Here is an 18274-nt window from a genome sequence, read left to right on the forward strand (position 1 = left end):
AATAAATAAATAAGTTACCGTCTCACCAATATATTTCTTGTTGCTCAAAGCCTCAATCAGCAGAACTGGGAAGAATTTACGTATGAAAATGGTAACATGCAAGATAATTAAGGGTTTGAGAGGCATTTTAATCAGAGATATTCTTTTGAATATCCTCTTATTTGGTGTGTTTGACTTTTTTTCTAATAAAAAAATTAAATAATGAATATTTGAAGAGTGTTGTAATCAATGATCGCATTAATAATTCACTATATAATAATATATAATAAACTAGTGGTAATCCCTTAAAGCCCAATAAAATAGATGTGTACGTCTGTTATAGCTGCAATTGGGCTTAAAATTTTAAATTGGGCTCACGTATTTTTATCCAAACATAAAGCCCAAAGAAGGAAAAAATATGGGGAAAAAAAAAAAGAAAAAAAAAGGAAAACACTAGACAGAAAAAGAGTAGTCTTGATTTGAGAAATTAGAGAGAAGATAGAACGGAAGAAGATGACGATGTTGATGAAGCAAGGAATTCTAACATGGAGCCCATACGACCCTAATTTCTTCTCAAGATTACCTCAATCATCTGTCAAGCCGCATAATTTTATCAAACCCACTTCGCCATTCACCATTTTTGCTACCAGAATCAACGGCCCACACCTAAATGCCACTCATTTCATCAGCAAACACAGTGAAGATGGAGATACCCAGGCGGAGGAGATGCGCACCAGCTTTGATTTTAAGAAGATTCTATCTACTGTGAGTAAACCAATTTGTTTTACCTCTTCTCTTCTCTTCTTTTTGCTAGTTGGGTCTTGCTTAAAAATTGAACCTTTCTAGAATGGTGTTAACTGGTAACTGCTTGTTTTGGAGTTTGATTCGTAGCTGGAACTAGTTCAATCTTAGTTTTTTTTTTTTATGGAATGATTTGGGTTGTTGTGATACTGATAATTTGGGGAATTAGATTTGGTATACATGAAAAGGATGTCTTGAATTCATCAACCTAGTAATGTTGTAACATTGCTAAATTGGCTTCAGAAGATTTTTTCAGTATTGTGAAACTTCAAATTAAGAGTCCAAGCCCAAGTTCTTGAAATTGGAATATTATAATCCCATTTTAACACTTGGGTTAATTTATTTTTTAGTGATTGATGACTGGACTAGCTACTAGTTGACAACTTTCGAAATGTCAAATGCAGCCATCGTATATTCGAAATGCTGCCATTGTATTAACTCGAAGTTTCTACTTATTGCAACTACAAAATGTAGTCGCATTATTCTAATTAGAGATGCCTTTAGTTTGGTGGTGATATAGTATTCCGTTTCTTGATTGTGAAGTGAAAAATAGAATGTGGATCCTAAATAATTAAAGTTTTATCGCTCTTGCAGGAAAAAATGTTCTCCAAACTGCCAGCAATGCTCGTTCTTGCCAATGCGATAATGTTCGATAAACCTCTGCAAGTACTTGCAGAAACATGTGAAGCTACTGATAATTCCATCTTCAATATGAACATGCCGGTGTTGCTTTTTGTTGCCATTGTTGGGGCAACAGTTGGAGGTAAGGTACTACCAACTCCGTGCAATTCTTTCCAACTATACGTTGATGGTAAGATAAATCAGTTGAATCATATTTTTTTCGATATTGCAGGTCTAGTTGCAAGACAGAGAAAAGAAGAACTGCAGCGACTAAACGAACAGCTCCGACAGATCAACGCAGCTCTGAGAAGACAAGCTAAGATTGAATCGTATGCCCCCACTTTGAGCTATGCCCCTGCTAGTGGAAAAATTGCAGAGGATGAAGTAATTGTTGATCCAAGAAAACCGGATTTAATAACTCGCCTGAAAAAGGGTAAAAATTTCCTCAGAAATCAAGAACCAGACAAGGCATTGTCTGAGTTCAAGTCAGCACTTGAGCTTTCCCGGAATCTTGAAGATCCAACGGAGGAGAAGAAGGCTGCAAGGGGCGTAGGTACTATATTATTTTTTAGTAGATTTAAAAATAAATAAATAAATGTTCGATAAAGATTACATTTTTTTTAACATTATCCGTTTGTAGGAGCATCGCTACAAAGGCTGGGGAAATTTCAGGATGCAATAAAGTACCACTCGTTGGTTCTTGAAATATCTCAAAGAGAAGGAGAGGAATCTGGAAATGCGGATGCTTATGGAGCAATAGCTGATTGTTATACAGAACTTGGTGATCTCGAAAAAGCTGCCAAATACTACGACCAGTATATTTCAAGGTTACAATCGGACTGAATTTCTTAAATCTTTGTATTACCTACATTTGTCTTGAGTTTTTTCTGCGAATATTATCGTTTTTTTGTAGAGCTATTATGTTGTTGTTTGCCGTTTGAGTAAATTCAAAAACTATTATCTTGATTCGCGTTATTAATGTAAATTTGGTGAGGAAATTGGGGGTTATCCCAATATTTGAAAAATTTATTCGTAATTTGGATCGAATAGGTGGGTTTGATTGGTGTGAAAAAGTGGAAGTAGGTATTTGGGGTATTTACTCATGTTTAAGGCATTCCAGTCAAAAAGACATTTTCTCATTCAAACACAACATTGATTTGAATGCACAAGTTTCTTTAATGTGTGTGGTACAAGGTGAATTAAAGAAAGTTGAATGTGGAGAGAGAGAGAGAGAGAGAAGCAAAGGGAGTGGTGCAGAAAATGATGGTCAAAATGGGGCCAAAAGTAGAAATTATGATTCTTGAGAGGAGGAATTCAATAAATAAAAAACTACAAGGGTATATCTTGGCTTTACTCCGAGAGAGTGTTATTCTCCTTTTTGCCCTTTTGTGTTGGTAATAATTTGTGGGGATTAAAGATGAGATCTTTAGTGTTCCTCTCAGAGCTCCCACCAAATATTCTCTCTTCTTTTTGACCAAATTGTCTTTTCTTTTTGGTATTTTTGTTCTTACACGCCATTTACAATTTCAATTAGAATTCAATACTCAGACAGTATAGGTAGTAATCAACTGATGATACGTACGAGAAAACCTCAGCAGTTAGTGAGAGCGGAGTGCAATTAAGCATGTGGAGTTACTTGTACAACTAGTCTAATATGTGTTTAATTTTGGTCAGCAATCAACCTCGACCAATTAAAACAAAGATTAAATACTAGCTTTTTGTTAACAAGATTAGACCTCCTCTGTCTTTTCTTCCTCATCCTACTCTCTCTCTCTCTCTCTCTCTCTCATCCCAATAAATACCTCCCACTATATCAGCAACTGCCATTTCATCTTCTCCATAAAACTCTCTCTCTCTCTCTAAAAGACACACAAACAAAAACAGGCAGGCAGAGAAACATGAGCAGAAGAGTGAGTTTCAGCCCGGAGGCGGCATCGATGAATATGTATTCGAAGCATGGGGGTCCCACTAAAGTTGGTGGTGGTGGTGGTGGCGGAAACAACAAATTATGGATATTCAAACTGCCAAAAGGGTCGTCAAGAGTGGTGGGTGGGTTCTTAAGGCAAATAGGAGCAAAGGTGGCCAAAGCCGCCATGCCGCTGATGTCATCCAACCGGAGGAGGAGATCATGCTCTACTAAGGTGGCGGTTTCATCATCTGCTGCTCTGGGTAGGTCAAGATCATATGCTGCAGAAACACTTGATTCTCAGAGGGCTCAAGCCATTGAAGACTGCATCCAGTTCTTCAACTCATCTTCTTCTTCGTCGTTTTCCTTGCAAAGATCGGATTCAGTCACCAGTTCTTGCTAGATATTATTAAACACCATGTATATGATCATATAGAAAACCCTTTCTGTTTTCGTCTAGGTTATATATATCACTTTTCTTACCAGTTGTTTCGATCAAATTTTCGTTACATTTCTGTAAGAATTCATTAAGTGCTTTCCTGGCCAAGCCACATGGAAGATCTCCTGTTCCCCATAAACAAAATTCTGGTGATGATATACGAATATAAAAAAATATTTGACACAAGTATTATATATTTTATAAAATATTTAAAAAAAAAACTATGTATATTAATACTTACACAAATATAACAAATTAAATCGCCCACCACAGAATATCATGCAACTACAGAGTTAGATAAACCAAATAATAAATATTGGTTTAAAATTTATTTAGTCAAACAACTATCATTTTCTACATCATTGTCACATCAATTCCCAATTTAAGTCGACCAAAGTCGTTGAAATTGACGTGGCAATATTCATGTATTGGGTTAGTACTTTAAATTTGAAAAAAATGTATGAAGATGGAATCTCATTTAACATCGTTATCAAAAATAATAATAATAGTAGCGATATGCTTTAACATTTGACCTTCTGTCGGGCCCACAAGTTACCTCAAAGATAATACAACACCATATTCTTTGAACAATATTCAAAAGATATTGATTGATAGAATAATTTACTTGATCACCTGGGCTCAGTGCTCAGTGATAAAGGGAAAGTTTTTCAAACCCCTGAATTCCGTTACTCAAAGCTTTCTTCATTTCTAAAGCACGCTTGTACGGTGGTGCAATAGGAGGTTGTACCGGATCTAAACTCCGGTAAGATCCATCTGCACCTTTAGGAAGCGGGTACGAACGATCCGAATCGTACCCATTTAGGTCACCGCATGCCAGAAATGGAATATACACCTTGTTAGGCCCTTCTAGCCACCCACTGCTGCAATCTGTTCAACATTTATGTATTTGTTTAATAATAAAATTATGATTTTCAAGAACACTTACTTTTTATTATCGAAGAATTTTAATTTTATTTACCTAAATCATCTGCACCAGAAGGGCTTCCAATCTTCTCGAGGAGGCGATGTAGATCTTTTTCACTAAAGCCTTCAGGTGGTGAGTAATTCTCACAGACTACAAAAGCCTCTGCACAGGAAATAATGGTTATAAAATGCATTTGTCCGATGACTCAAAAACAGTCTTGCAGGAAGGGGAAATTACCTATGCTTGAATTCCGACTACTTTTCGGTTTAGCAAATGTTACTTCCGTAAAAAATAACTTTAGCTGCAGAAAAAAAAAAGGAAAAAAATAAGAAGAAAAAACAAAAGAATTCGTTTTCGTTTAACCTTGTTACGTGGTTACATACACAGGACAGTTTAGTGTTAATATGTCTAAAAACAGTGAATCGTTTAGTGTGCACTTATGTCATGAAACGAGATTTCACGAATTACAATAGGGCAAAATGGACTTACAGTTATGAAAAGGGACAATTATGCAAGTATAACAAACCTGACAGTAAAGGAGACTAGTGTCTTTTCCTCGAAATATTTTTGCAATAAACTTCCCACCTTGTTTTAGTATGTGTGTGACTATTGTCAATGCCTGCAAACATGTTTGGCCAACCTCTGACATCAGCATGAGACATGAGAACAAACATCTCGTATAAATTCATGAGAACAAAGCGGTCTAGGGTTCATGAGAAAAACTAACCGCCAATATGAGTTGGGATTGCACAAATTCATCCATGTCATGTAGGCCAGTTACTGAAATATGCAGAGAAAGCACATTGATATATGTTTGAATGAAACGTCATGCTATTTAACAATGATTTTAACTAACCATCAGGTGCACCATCACATACAACAAGATCGGCCTTGCCTCCATCAAAATGTCGAATGACCTACAAATCAAAGAAATGTAGCAGTAGATGCATGTATTATGAGAGAAGATACTAAAAAATTAAAAGGGTGAAAAGAATTGAAGAATATTAGCATGAGACTGATACACACAGAATTACACTAAGGTAGACAATTACACACAACAGTGCGTGTTTATAGATAGATAGATAGGTAGATGGAGCAGGAAGAACGTGCACACCGTTTCAGCTGTCCGTGCATTTGTTATATCCCCTTGAACTTGAATAACACCTTCTATAGGAGCCATGGGCTGCAAATCAATGGCCACAATAAGTGGTAGATCACTGTCCCTGCATAGTTTGTACCAATTGATTGAAACAAAAAATATAAATGAAGATTCAAAAGAACAAAAAAGAAAAGAATGAAAATTCATCAAGTAAACATACTTGGAATCAGGTGACATCTTTGCTGGGAGATAAAGATTCCGACTCAAAACCTGAATGGAAGACACACCAAAGTTTAGTGAAATGTAGAAACAAAAATCTCACTAACTTGGAGAATTAAATGAAAATTACAGATACCTGACTCCAGCTTCCAGGTGCTGCACATAAATCTACCACACGCTTCACCCCTGTAAATTATTTTAATTGACATTATACTATTTGAAGATAACAATATACACATTATACCCTATCAATCAATTCGATATAGTCATATAGAAAATCAAGAGTGCATTCCTTAAATAAGCCCAAATAACCTTCAAATATGTTGAATTCCTCATCAATCTGAAGCAATTTGAAGGCACTTCTGGCACGCCATCCTTCCTCTTTGGCTTTCCTATAGTAGATGTCCTGCAATATCAATCAATGCATTACAAAAAACCCCAATAGAATAGAATCCCGCAAGAAATTAAGAAGTTTTGTGGATCAGAGAAGAGGTTTTACTCGTTTATCTCTCGAAGCTTTTCCCATTGGTTTTGACTGAGCAGAACAACAGCGAAAACTTTGCTTATAAAATATGAATTGTAGACCCTCTAAGACTGATCCCTGTAAATGAAAAGCAATGCATGGAATTATTAGTTAACTCCAAAAGGTATGATTTGCTAATTTCTTAAACCCAGTAGTTACATCAAACAGGTTATGTGCATGTTCAAATTTCACCACACGTGTTTCGTCGAGTTACTTGAAACTCAAATCCGAGTCGGACCCGCTTCCAGCCTCCCAAACTCACCACCCATAAACCCAACCGACCCAGCATCTACTAATAACATGTAAAAAATGACATTCACCAATATATGCAAGACAGAAAAACATACGAGCACGCAGTTAATGAAAATAAAGTACCGTTATCAAGAAAAGGATTCTTCGAACTTCTAGCACGCAAAGAACTCTCGAGATTTCGAAGGGCTGCCGGAGGAAAAATGAGGAGGATGAAATTCCCGGCAACGAAGATCGGAGAGAGATGAGAAACGGCCGATACTAAATTGCAGACACATTAAAGGGCAAATTAGTAAAAAGGGCTTTTAATTAGAAATTATCGAGGCCCAAATACATATGTTTTCAGGCCCAATATTTTTAAATAAATAAAGCCTCATGGGCCTCGTTAAATAGAAGGTCCGTTGAAATTTAAATGCCCATTAAACAATATTATATAAAATTTTCAACTCCAAATTCAATTAAAAAAAATAAGAGCATTCGTCTATAACCTTATTTTTTATTTTTTATTTAATCTTAGAATTATTATTCTTAAGAAGTCCTCATTTTTGTGAGTTACTTGTAAAAAAAAAATTAAAAAAAATACGTCATTTTTGTTTTTTCTGCTAATGTTAATAATATTGGAATTGTTTTAGTATTTTTTTCATTAAAAAAAAAAAGAATTGTTTTAGTATTTGGAGCTATGATTAAATGTTTGCTCTACCGCCCAATTCAAGATCATCTTGAAATTTATGTTAGTGGCATCAAATCTTGTGTGAAGTGGTACGTGACTAGTTTTCAATCGAATCCACAATATACCATATTTTCGAGGTTTATTAATATATACAAAGAAATATTATTATACAATTAGCCATTCATTATAAATATTCTAGTCTGTTGATCTACAGTAAATACTATATTATTAAATATAAATATTATATTAAAAGGCGAAATGCCATACTGAAATTATTTAGTTTCCTTTGTCCATAGGGTGAAGAGTTAAATTGAGAATTTATGGGTGTCTGTTGTCTTATGAAGGAGGGCACGTGACATGCACGAGGGACCCTCCGCCTGGTATGTCTGTCCTTGTTGCTGCTGCTGTCATCTAAAGACTAAAGCCTCAACCTACCTATTTGCAGTATTATTATCATAATCTATAATTTCATCACAATTATTGCTTCCATTTTCTTTTTCTTTTTTCTTTTTTCTTTTTTAAATAATATTTATTATATATTTGAAATAAAGAAATGTTATTATTGTGGTGGACAAAATTTGTAAAAACCTAGGACTTGCAAATTGCAATCAAAACCAGAGCACCGATGGCAAACATGTAATATTAAAGTGAAAGAAGTGTAATAGGGCCTAGGATATGATACTGGGCTGGTCCTTGACAGCTAAGCAATAAGAAAAACACGCTTTTGGGCTAAAGTTGTAGGGTTATGATTTATGAAGCATTGAATCCATATCTGTATGGGCCCCATAACGCTTATCTTGTGGGCCCTAACAAATACTTCCCAGCCAGCCTTCATTACGTGCTTAAGGCCCATCAATTGAAAAACAAAAATTAAAATAAATAAATAAATAAAATGTGAGTTAAAGATGGTTGAATTGCAATTGAGAAATATGATCCTTGGAAATTGCAATAGTCCGTCCCTTCATGCCCATAACATTTTGATGTTATTTGGACAATTGACAGCAAATTTTTCGGTTTCATTCAGACATATATACAAACACTTTACCTGCATCAATTAATGATTTTGAATAATTAGTTTTTGCCTTTTTTTTCTTCCCTATCTCTATCTCTCAAGTATAAACTATAGTTCACATGTTATTGTATTCATAAAGTTGGGCACCTGACATTCATGTATCTAAATATCCATTTCTCCTATTATTACTACCTAGCTCCTTTTATTTCATTTAATAAATAATCTTTATACAATGAAAGTTCCTCAAAAATTAAATGATATATATGGGAGAATTTGTTAGGCATTGGTTGGTTTGATGTATAATTAATTAGGGAGTAGCCTAGGGGCATCATTCTAATTATCAAAGTATTGATGATGATAGTATAAACCTTAATTATTGGTCACAAAATTAAGACAGGATCAGATTATGACTACCAGCATTAATGCAAATTTAGAGGTGCATATTATATTATATTATATTATATTATAATGCCCCATCTTCGTGCCTATGTGAACAATTGGCCCACAAAAAAAACATGGTCAAAAATCATCATACCATCAAAACTGGATTGACAATTGACACCTGAACTACTGGTTCAGTAGTTGAAACTTTTCACAACATGTTACATTTTATTCATTCATATGTATATGTATATATATGCTTCTCCTTGATTTTTTTTCATTTTACATTGATAAATTGGAAATTTGATTCTTTAATTATTCTGTACTTAGATCAAAAGTCATGCATTAAATTAGAATCCCAAACGACTTTTACAATTATTTTTTATTTTAATCCCACCAGCAATTCTAACTCTTACTAAATTCATCCGTGTAAATAAAAAAATGTTCATAGTTCTGGCAGGTGCGAATTCCCATTTCCCAGCAGATGAATAAATTAAAACAAGAAAGTCAATGTTATTAATGTGATCTTAATCCAATTGGTGTTAATTATTACTTATTAATATAGTGATTAAAGTAGTGTAATCGTAGGATTAGTTTAACTTAAGAAATGGGGTTGCTTTGAAGTACTGAGGTGAATACGGAACAGTTTTGTCGGCCAGATTCTGTATGACTGGGAATTTCGTGGCATCTGCAGGCGGCACAATCGGTGGCGCCGCCGCAGTTGGTGGTTTTTTGGTACTACTGGAATCGTCGGTGGCTGCATTAATTCACTGCTTTCAGTTAATTACTAAGAGTACTTTATTGGAATATCCATTTTCATTAAGTTGCATTGCATCATCAAAAAAATTGATTTCGAGGGTAAATTTGAAAAGAAAAATAAATAAATAAATTATAGTGGCTGCTATTTTAATTAATGTATTTCTAATACATGCAATCCCACAAATTTCACCTTTTTTCCATTATGACTAATACAATTTTTTATCTTATAAAAAATCAAAATACCAGCAAATTAACATTATTTTATTTCTCAAAAATAATTACTTCAAAATAAAATGAAATTATGGCCCAAAATCAGGCCAGACATAGTATTATTATTAGCAAAGCTTATTAATTCCTACCAATTTTATATGTCCCACCTTTGTTTAATTTATAAAATAATGGAGTACATTATAAAATAAGTTTAGCAAAGATCGAATATAAGTATCCATCATCAACAGAAAAAATGAAAGCAACTTGTAACTTTTCTTTCTGTTTGGCTGTGGTCAGGCTGATGCTATCATGATCAAAAAAATAAAATTGTTAACCTAAGTAATTATTGATAAAATTGCTAAACATAATCAAATAAACTATAAAGTGTTAAACAAAAAAGAAAGCACGAGTCTATATCTTTTTTGAGCATCTGAACTGAAATTTGATTCGATGCGCACATCTGAGAATTTAATTATAGAGAGGATTAAAGAAGATATATTCCGATCCCATCGCAGTTTTATATATGCCGTCCAACAATTGGTTATGTGGCAATTTATGGGGGCAAATCCAACAGTATTACTCTTGCTTACTCTCTAATTATCCGAATCCTGTTTATTCCACTTCTCGTTTATCGCAAATATATAACACTGTATGCGTATATATATTCTTCGTCCAAATCCAAAACTACAAAAACAAAAAAAGTTATTACTTTCTCTTTAGTTAGTAGTATATAACTGTTTTATTTAATTTTGAGATGCGTTTGAAAGTTTTAGGGAGACTGTCTGAATATGGACACAACATTGTACGTATATATAGTGAAAGAAAGGCAGCTCAAACCAAAAGCCATTTTCTGTCTTCGAACAAAATTCCTTTTCAACACCTACTGACTACTAAATCCTAGGCCAACTTTTTTTTTTACAATATTCTTTATTTTTTTAATTGTGCACATTGTTGATTAAGCTTGTTTAGATGCTGCTAATCATAATCTAATTACGGCTTATATTCAAAATGGTTTATCCGCAATTAAATAATCTTTTACACAACAATTACTGTTATATTGCATTATATTCTTCCTTGCCTATATTTGTATAATATTAATTAATTCATGTTTTTTATATACACAATCAAGAAATCCGCAACTACCAGTATATGTTCAATCGGGAAATCTCCATTGCATGTATAATCATTAAATGTAACCGTCTTTACGAAGCTCAAAACACACTAATCGTGTCCCGTTGCCGAGTAGCCCAGCCCGTGTATATGTTATTATTGATTTTTTGGAAAAACAAATTATAAGAAAAAAGGATTATTACAAAAAAAGAAATAGTAGAATATACAAGCATGGAACATCCATAATTTAGTGTTGGTTGAGAGTTGAGAGAGTTGAAGGGGTAATTGGGAAGGGACCCAATTGAGGAAACATAATTCCCAAGTTTGATCAACTTACACTCGTGCCCTAAATTCGATTTCCTTAATCATTACCTCTCCCACTAATCTAATTTTTTCAAATTTCCCATTATTATAATATTATTAGTGGGATATATATGACGATATCTAAATCACAAAATATGCCCTTCTTTTATATGGTTTACACCATGATATCCACTTCCCTTCACCAGTCAAAACTCATTTAATTAGTGGACTCACTATCAATAAATAGCATATCAAACTTATACTTAATTAATTAACATAAAGTTTAAATCCAACTTTATTTTCCCTAAATGAGGGACTTTTTTCTTTTCTTTTTTCTTATCATGTTGAGTCTTGAGAGTTAAATATATTTCTTAATAATAATTTCTTATTGATCAAGGCCGGCCATTAGGGGATTTAGGCAAAATTTTAACATAAGATATTTGTATTATTTTATAAAATTGGACTCCCATGCAATTATTTTTAGTATTATTTAAAATATAAGTTTTTATTTTATTTTTGGGGTCCTACATTATGGATAAGAATTAAGAACACTTTACAATTTGGGTCATGTTCTTGATTTCATTCAACGGAATAAAATAGAGAATGTATATCATTTGTTTTTAATCATATGTAATCTTATTTAAATAAACGGGAATTAATACTTTTTTTTTCCCTTTTGGGCCGTTAAGGCGGGCCAGTCCGGCCGACAGATCCCAGCTGAACCGGGGCAACGTGTTGTTTCTTAAGGATTGTATTTGACACATTTTCCCTTTAACAAGCTCCCTTTTTTCAGTCCAAAATCCAAACATGCAACCCATTTCTGCCACCCAACACCTCCAAGGTTGCGGCGGAGCCGCCACTATCGCCACCAAAGATTGCCGATCTTCAAATCAAATTCATTACTCTTTATTTCTGACGTCATAATGTGATTTTACCGATTATCATATAATATCAGATGCTCTTGGGTAGTATTGTTTAATTTGGCAAATAAAAATAGAATATAATTTGTTGTTCCTTATCTTTAATAAAAATAAAACCCGGTTTAATTGAATCATATTATTAGTGAGTGGCGTGGGCATTCAACGGGTGGGACCTAACGCCGTTACCGGGCCATATCGAGCCGTCTAACAGAAAAAAAAAAGAATTATTTGTATATTTTGAGCCGGCGGTGAAGTGGGGTTGGGTCTTCATTGTGCGCGTGTTTTATGTTCAGCCCCTTTCTGTGCTTGAATTTGTAGCGGCTCAAAACTTATTTCACGGCTTCAGCCGGCTCCAATTGCGAAATTTCAAATTCCTCAACTGCGTTGCAGCTGGCTCAGAAAACAATGGGGTTTTCGCTGGAGGGCCTTCACGTTTCATCTTTTTTCTTTCTGCCCCTTTACTTTCGATATATTATTATTATTATTATTATTATTATTATTATTATTATTATTATTATTATTATTATTATTATTATTATTATTATTATTATTATTATTATTATTAAAATACAATTATGGAAAATTTGAAATCGAGAAGTTAAATAAAACTACGTATAACATTAGAATTCCTTTTCAACAACAAATTTGAAAATATTTGACTTGCACGCACAAATAATGTCAAATGTGGCATGCACAAACAACTATTATGAATTTTGGTTACAAAATAGTTCAATAATATGTTTGGCTAATTATAATTTCTCTTTCTAAGCAAACTTTTTAAAAAGTAGGAAAATATGAGAAGAAAAAGAGTGGCAAGAAAACTAGTAAAATGACGAGGATTGCAATAAAAGACATCAAGGCTTTTCTTTTTCTTCACTTTGGTACTATTGTCTCCCTACATTTACGACAACTAAAGTAATTTTGATAATATGTTGTCAAATTCAATTATAGTGAAGGCGTGCATGTATGTTCCTATGGAGGAAATATCAAATTATGATATACTCTTCAATACTTTATTCACTTGAAAAACTCCAAAATATATTTTGAATTTTTTTATAGGCTTGAAATTGAAACAAAATTCTCGGATTTCACTGATTTCAAAACAATGAATTTTGAAATTATAATCTCTGGGTATTTTATTTTAAATTTTTTTTTGTGCTAGCGAAGGAGAATTTGACTCAAACTAACTCAGTAACTCTGGTCCCAGAAACCGACTAATATTGTTTTGGACCTAGAATTATAAGACAAAATGCATAGTAGACTCTCGTTAAATTATTGTTGGGAGCCCAAAGAGATAACATAAACTTCACATTGATATAATATTGTCCAATCTGGACCAAGTCTAATTGGTTTTCCTACTGAATTTACTCAAAAAGCATCATAACAATAGAGTTGTTTTCTCCTCAGCAATTATTAATCTTGCTTAAATAATAATTTATATTGATCTCGATTCAGTGACAACGTAGTAACTCTTTAATTAAACTATTTAATTTTTTACTAAATTAATATAATTTTGTTGGTCTTATTTATATTAATTTATGGATGTTTACGAGTATAAAACAAAAACAAAAATGAAATTGAAGGCATTTAGAGGAGTAGGACAATATGTATGTATGGGGTGGGGGGTGGGTTGAAAAGGAGCCGATGAAGCCCATAAATCGAGGGAGAAACCAGGCCAGAAAATCTCTCGATATATTCTCACTCTACCAAACGAAGACCCACAATCGAATCATTATTAATGGAAATACATTAAAAAATAAAAAAAAATAAAAAAGAAAAAGAAAAGGGAATTTGAAATTCTCACATAAAAACTAATTAATTCACACACTGACACACTCACGCAGCTGTTTAAACCTTTATATATATATAAATATGTATGTGCTTCTTTAATAGCTGCAGAAAGTCCTCTTTTTCCTCCTTTTCCTCTTCTCTCTCTCTCTCTCTCTCACTCACTAATAAGCTCCTCCCCCTCCCTCCCTCCTCTGTAACAACTAGTATTAGTAATAACTCTCTCTCTCTCTCTCTATCTTCTCTCTCTGGGGAAGAGACAGTACAGTAGAGTATATATATATAGAGAGAGAAAAAGAATCCCTTTATATAATATTTGTTTTTTCTGTGGACTATCGCCGCCTTGAGCCGCTAGCTGCAGAAGATTTTAATAAGAGGCGCATTTGGTTTTATGGCTACAGGGATTTCTCTCTAGAGGACTGATCACTGCTATAATTATTATTTCTGGGCTTGCATTTATTAATTAATTACTTTCTTTCTTAAAATCTCTCCAAGTGAAGAAAGTATTCAACAGTCACTCTACTCTCTCTTCAGTATACATATAGAAACAGAGATCCCCTGTTCAAGGACAAGACTCATCAAACAAGCAAAGGTAAAATTTCATAAAGCGAGATTTTAGATTTTTCTTTTTGTTTGTGATTATTTTTTTTTACTATGGTTATTTTTTTCTTTTTGGTCTTTGGATCTGAGGAATTTTGGTGGGCTTTCGTTTTCTTGAAACAAGCGAATCATTTCTTTTTTGTCCCATCGTGGTGTCTTCTTCTTCTTTCTTCTTCTTTTTTTTTTTCCTTTTTGTGTGTTGTAATGAGATCTGTCTGTGCCTGAGATAGTAGTGAAAATTGAAGACAATGTTGAGTCAGAAGCAAGCAGAGGAAGCGATTGTCTCCAGCTACGATGAGACGTCGGCTGAGAATGATTGCGGCGGCGGAAAAGAGGAGGAGAAGGCGGAAGATCAGCCCATTTTCAGCATCAGTAATGCTCTCTGGCACGGCGGCTCAGCCTGGGATGCCTGGTTCAGTTGTGCTTCTAATCAAGTCAGTATACTACAATCATACATATATTAATCATATATATATATTGTGTGAAAAATGTATGTAATAATATATATGTCCGTACGTATATTATATATATATATAGGTAGCACAAGTGCTGTTGACACTACCATACTCGTTCTCACAACTAGGATTGCTATCCGGGATAGTGTTTCAAATATTTTACGGATTGATTGGAAGCTGGACTGCTTATCTTATCAGTGTTCTTTACCTTGAGTACCGAAGCAGAAAGGAAAAAGAAGGTGCTAGCTTCAAGAACCACGTCATCCAGGTTTGTTTATATATAATTAATTAATTAAATAATATTTAAGATAATTAAATTAATGATTAAAATCAAACCCCGGGCCAGTGGTTTGAAGTGCTAGATGGATTACTTGGGCCATACTGGAAAGCCGCGGGTTTAGCCTTTAACTGCACTTTCCTCTTGTTTGGATCTGTCATCCAACTCATCGCCTGTGCAAGGTAATCATCATTAATCATCATCATCATCATATTTTTATATTAATTAATATTTTCTATTAAAAAAATTTCATAATGAATTTGATAAAAATAAACAAATTGAACAACATGCAGTAACATATACTACATAAATGACCACCTGGATAAGAGGACATGGACATATATATTTGGAGCATGCTGCGCCACCACAGTCTTCATACCCTCTTTTCACAATTACCGGATTTGGTCCTTTTTAGGACTCGGTATGACTACTTATACCGCCTGGTACATGACCGTTGCTGCCCTTGTTCACGGCCAGGTACCTCGTACCTACTATCCCTTTTTTTTTTTTTTTTTTTTAATTATTATTTAATTACTTATTTATATTAATTATGATTTAATAATGGATAATTAACAGGCTGAAGATGTACAACACTCCGGTCCTAAAAAGCTTGTACTCTACTTCACCGGCGCCACTAATATACTCTATACATTTGGTGGCCATGCTGTTACTGTGTAAGCTTTTCTTTCTTCTTCTTCTTTTATTTATTTATTTTTCCTTTTTTTTTAAAAAAAAATATATATTTTGCTTAATAATTATTGATTTAGTAGAAATATATTATCTTCTTTATTTTTCTTCTGCTTCTTCTCCGCTTCTATTGCAGCTTTTGCCGGCCACCTTGTGGGTTGTGAATAACAGACATAATTATAGGAACTACTTTTCTTTTTATTTGTTTATTACCAAAAAGAACCCCAAATAAATTAATAAAATATTCATAAATAAATAAAGAAAACGTTAAACATTATCCCCACTCTAACTGCATACATCACCAACTTCAAATTCCTGCCAATGAATGCCCCATGATCAAACTTTGTGTTCATCTTGTCTTAAGTGTCTGCAGATTATTGTTCTTATTGTCACAAAATTACATGCTGTACCCTGAGGGTAGTTTGGACATTAAACGCACTACATTTTAAAACTCCCACTGCCCCATCTCTGCTACTACATACTACTTTTGCATATATATATATTATCACACAATAATTGCACAATATTTTCCAGTTGTAAAATGAATTGTACAGTGTACTACTGTACTATATAGATTCTTATATCCATGATTACTAACTTGTTATTAATTATTACATTACATTAATCCCATTTTTTTTTTAATTTAAAAAAAAAACAGGGAAATAATGCATGCAATGTGGAAACCCCAAAAATTCAAGTACATATACTTGTTGGCCACACTATATGTATTCACTCTAACAATCCCATCAGCATCAGCTGTTTATTGGGCCTTTGGAGATCAACTCCTCAACCACTCCAACGCGTTTTCCCTCCTCCCTAAGTCCGCGTGGCGCGATGCTGCCGTTGTACTTATGCTTATCCACCAGGTCTTCTATTAATTAATTTCATTTCTAGTAGTTTCGAGTACAATTTAGTTTGTACTAACTACTAATATCACAATTTGATGTTAATTACAGTTTATCACGTTCGGGTTTGCATGTACGCCGCTCTACTTTGTGTGGGAGAAAGTAATCGGGATGCACGACACGAAAAGCATATGTCTGAGGGCGTTAGCAAGGCTGCCTGTGGTGATTCCAATATGGTTCTTAGCCATTATATTCCCATTTTTCGGGCCTATAAATTCGGCAGTTGGTGCACTTCTAGTGAGTTTCACTGTCTACATAATCCCGGCCCTCGCCCATATGCTTACTTATAGAAAAGCCGCTGCTCGCAAGGTAATTTCAGTTAGTTGTAATTTTTTATTTTACTTTTCACCATTTAACTCCATTAATCAATGATATTGCTATAAAAAAAATCGTTAAGCAGACGACAGTGGCATTAAATGCATGGATTTGGAAATTTTGTTAAGACCAGAATGTATATAAGGTGGCAACTGGCAAGTCATTTTCGGTTTACTTACATGCTACAGTGTCTAGATATTTTGTATTAATTAATATGTCCGGTATATATGAGCTGGCTTTCTTTTACTAGATTTAAGATGTATTTTTATAAATTGGTGATTTTATTTATTTATAATGGTGAAAAATAAATGCAGAATGCTGCTGAGAAGCCACCACCATTCATGCCAAGCTGGACAGCCATGTATGCGATAAACAGCTTCATCGTTATATGGGTATTTGTTGTGGGTTTCGGTTTCGGCGGGTGGGCTAGCGTTACCAATTTCGTTCGGCAAATTGACACGTTTGGCCTCTTTGCTAAGTGTTATCAGTGCAAGCCCGCCGCTCATCTACCGCCGCCCCACCACTGATCATCGGTGAACACCAATCAATTACAATATGGCCCTTTTCTCTCTCTCTCTCACTCTGTAATATACATGGGGATATGTGCAATATTACCCCTACAGTCTACACTACTACATGTGTTGTGTGCCTTTTTTTCATTTTTCATTTTTCATTTTTTATTTTATTTTCTATTTGTGAAATGTTAGGTGAGATTAGTGTGTGGAATTTGTGGTGAATGATTGCTTCTCAAAGGTGTAGTCCTACTAATTAATTTAGTAAAAACAGTCTCTGCATAAGTTTAGACTCTCTCTCATGGCAATTTATCTTCTGGGATTTATGTTAATTAGGAGCTGGCAGAATAAATATTTCCAATTTCAACAGAATAAAATTAAATAAACTATCTTTATTATTTATAAATATATTATTAGTGGAAAGTGAGGGTTTGATTTTGAAGGCAAATATATTCGTTTCTAAAATGAATATTTTGACCAAGATTCTCTTCCGGTGGGGGAAATGGGCCGTGGGCCCAAAAACTAGGCACATGGGTTGCACGTTTGTTTCTTACTCCGTCACGTGCAAATCTTTATTTCTCAATCCTATTTATATATTTATTTATAACA

General features: G+C 34.0%; 3 protein-coding genes across 5 annotated transcripts; 2 read left to right on the forward strand and 1 right to left on the reverse strand.

Annotated features, from left to right (window-relative positions):
* Positions 1-408: 408 nt before the first annotated feature.
* On the forward strand, positions 409-2426 carry FLU (Tetratricopeptide repeat (TPR)-like superfamily protein). Its single transcript, XM_012994868.2, has 4 exons — positions 409-744; positions 1375-1543; positions 1634-1954; positions 2042-2426. The coding sequence occupies exons 1-4, from the start codon at positions 493-495 to the stop codon at positions 2242-2244; spliced, it is 945 nt and encodes a 314-aa protein (XP_012850322.2). The 5' UTR covers positions 409-492; the 3' UTR covers positions 2245-2426.
* Positions 2427-4205: 1779 nt separating this feature from the next.
* Positions 4206-7040, reverse strand: LOC105970082 (S-adenosyl-L-methionine-dependent methyltransferases superfamily protein). 2 transcript variants are annotated; one of them, XM_012994867.2, is made up of 12 exons: positions 6888-7040; positions 6489-6590; positions 6302-6395; positions 6126-6175; positions 5991-6040; positions 5786-5894; positions 5528-5588; positions 5399-5451; positions 5198-5290; positions 4909-4972; positions 4726-4833; positions 4206-4634 (listed from the first exon to the last, which is right to left on the reverse strand). In XM_012994867.2, the coding sequence occupies exons 2-12, from the start codon at positions 6513-6515 to the stop codon at positions 4393-4395; spliced, it is 951 nt and encodes a 316-aa protein (XP_012850321.2). In that variant the 5' UTR covers positions 6516-6590; positions 6888-7040; the 3' UTR covers positions 4206-4392. The 2 variants fall into 2 exon arrangements, with proteins under 2 accessions (XP_012850321.2, XP_088682299.1); XM_088826173.1 differs by having other exon boundaries at positions 6672-7007.
* Positions 7041-13680: 6640 nt separating this feature from the next.
* LOC105967931 (auxin transporter-like protein 2) lies at positions 13681-17955 on the forward strand. Of its 2 annotated transcripts, none has more exons than XM_088827430.1 (9): positions 13681-14506; positions 14741-14948; positions 15052-15237; positions 15316-15428; positions 15540-15723; positions 15823-15920; positions 16592-16799; positions 16890-17147; positions 17468-17955. In XM_088827430.1, the coding sequence occupies exons 2-9, from the start codon at positions 14763-14765 to the stop codon at positions 17678-17680; spliced, it is 1446 nt and encodes a 481-aa protein (XP_088683556.1). In that variant the 5' UTR covers positions 13681-14506; positions 14741-14762; the 3' UTR covers positions 17681-17955. The 2 variants fall into 2 exon arrangements, with proteins under 2 accessions (XP_088683556.1, XP_088683557.1); XM_088827431.1 differs by having other exon boundaries at positions 13764-14506; positions 14745-14948.
* Positions 17956-18274: the final 319 nt, after the last annotated feature.

Source organism: Erythranthe guttata, chromosome 12 (assembly GCF_056151865.1).
Source record: "Erythranthe guttata isolate IM_541 chromosome 12, IM_541, whole genome shotgun sequence".
NCBI classification, from domain to species: Eukaryota; Viridiplantae; Streptophyta; class Magnoliopsida; order Lamiales; family Phrymaceae; genus Erythranthe; species Erythranthe guttata.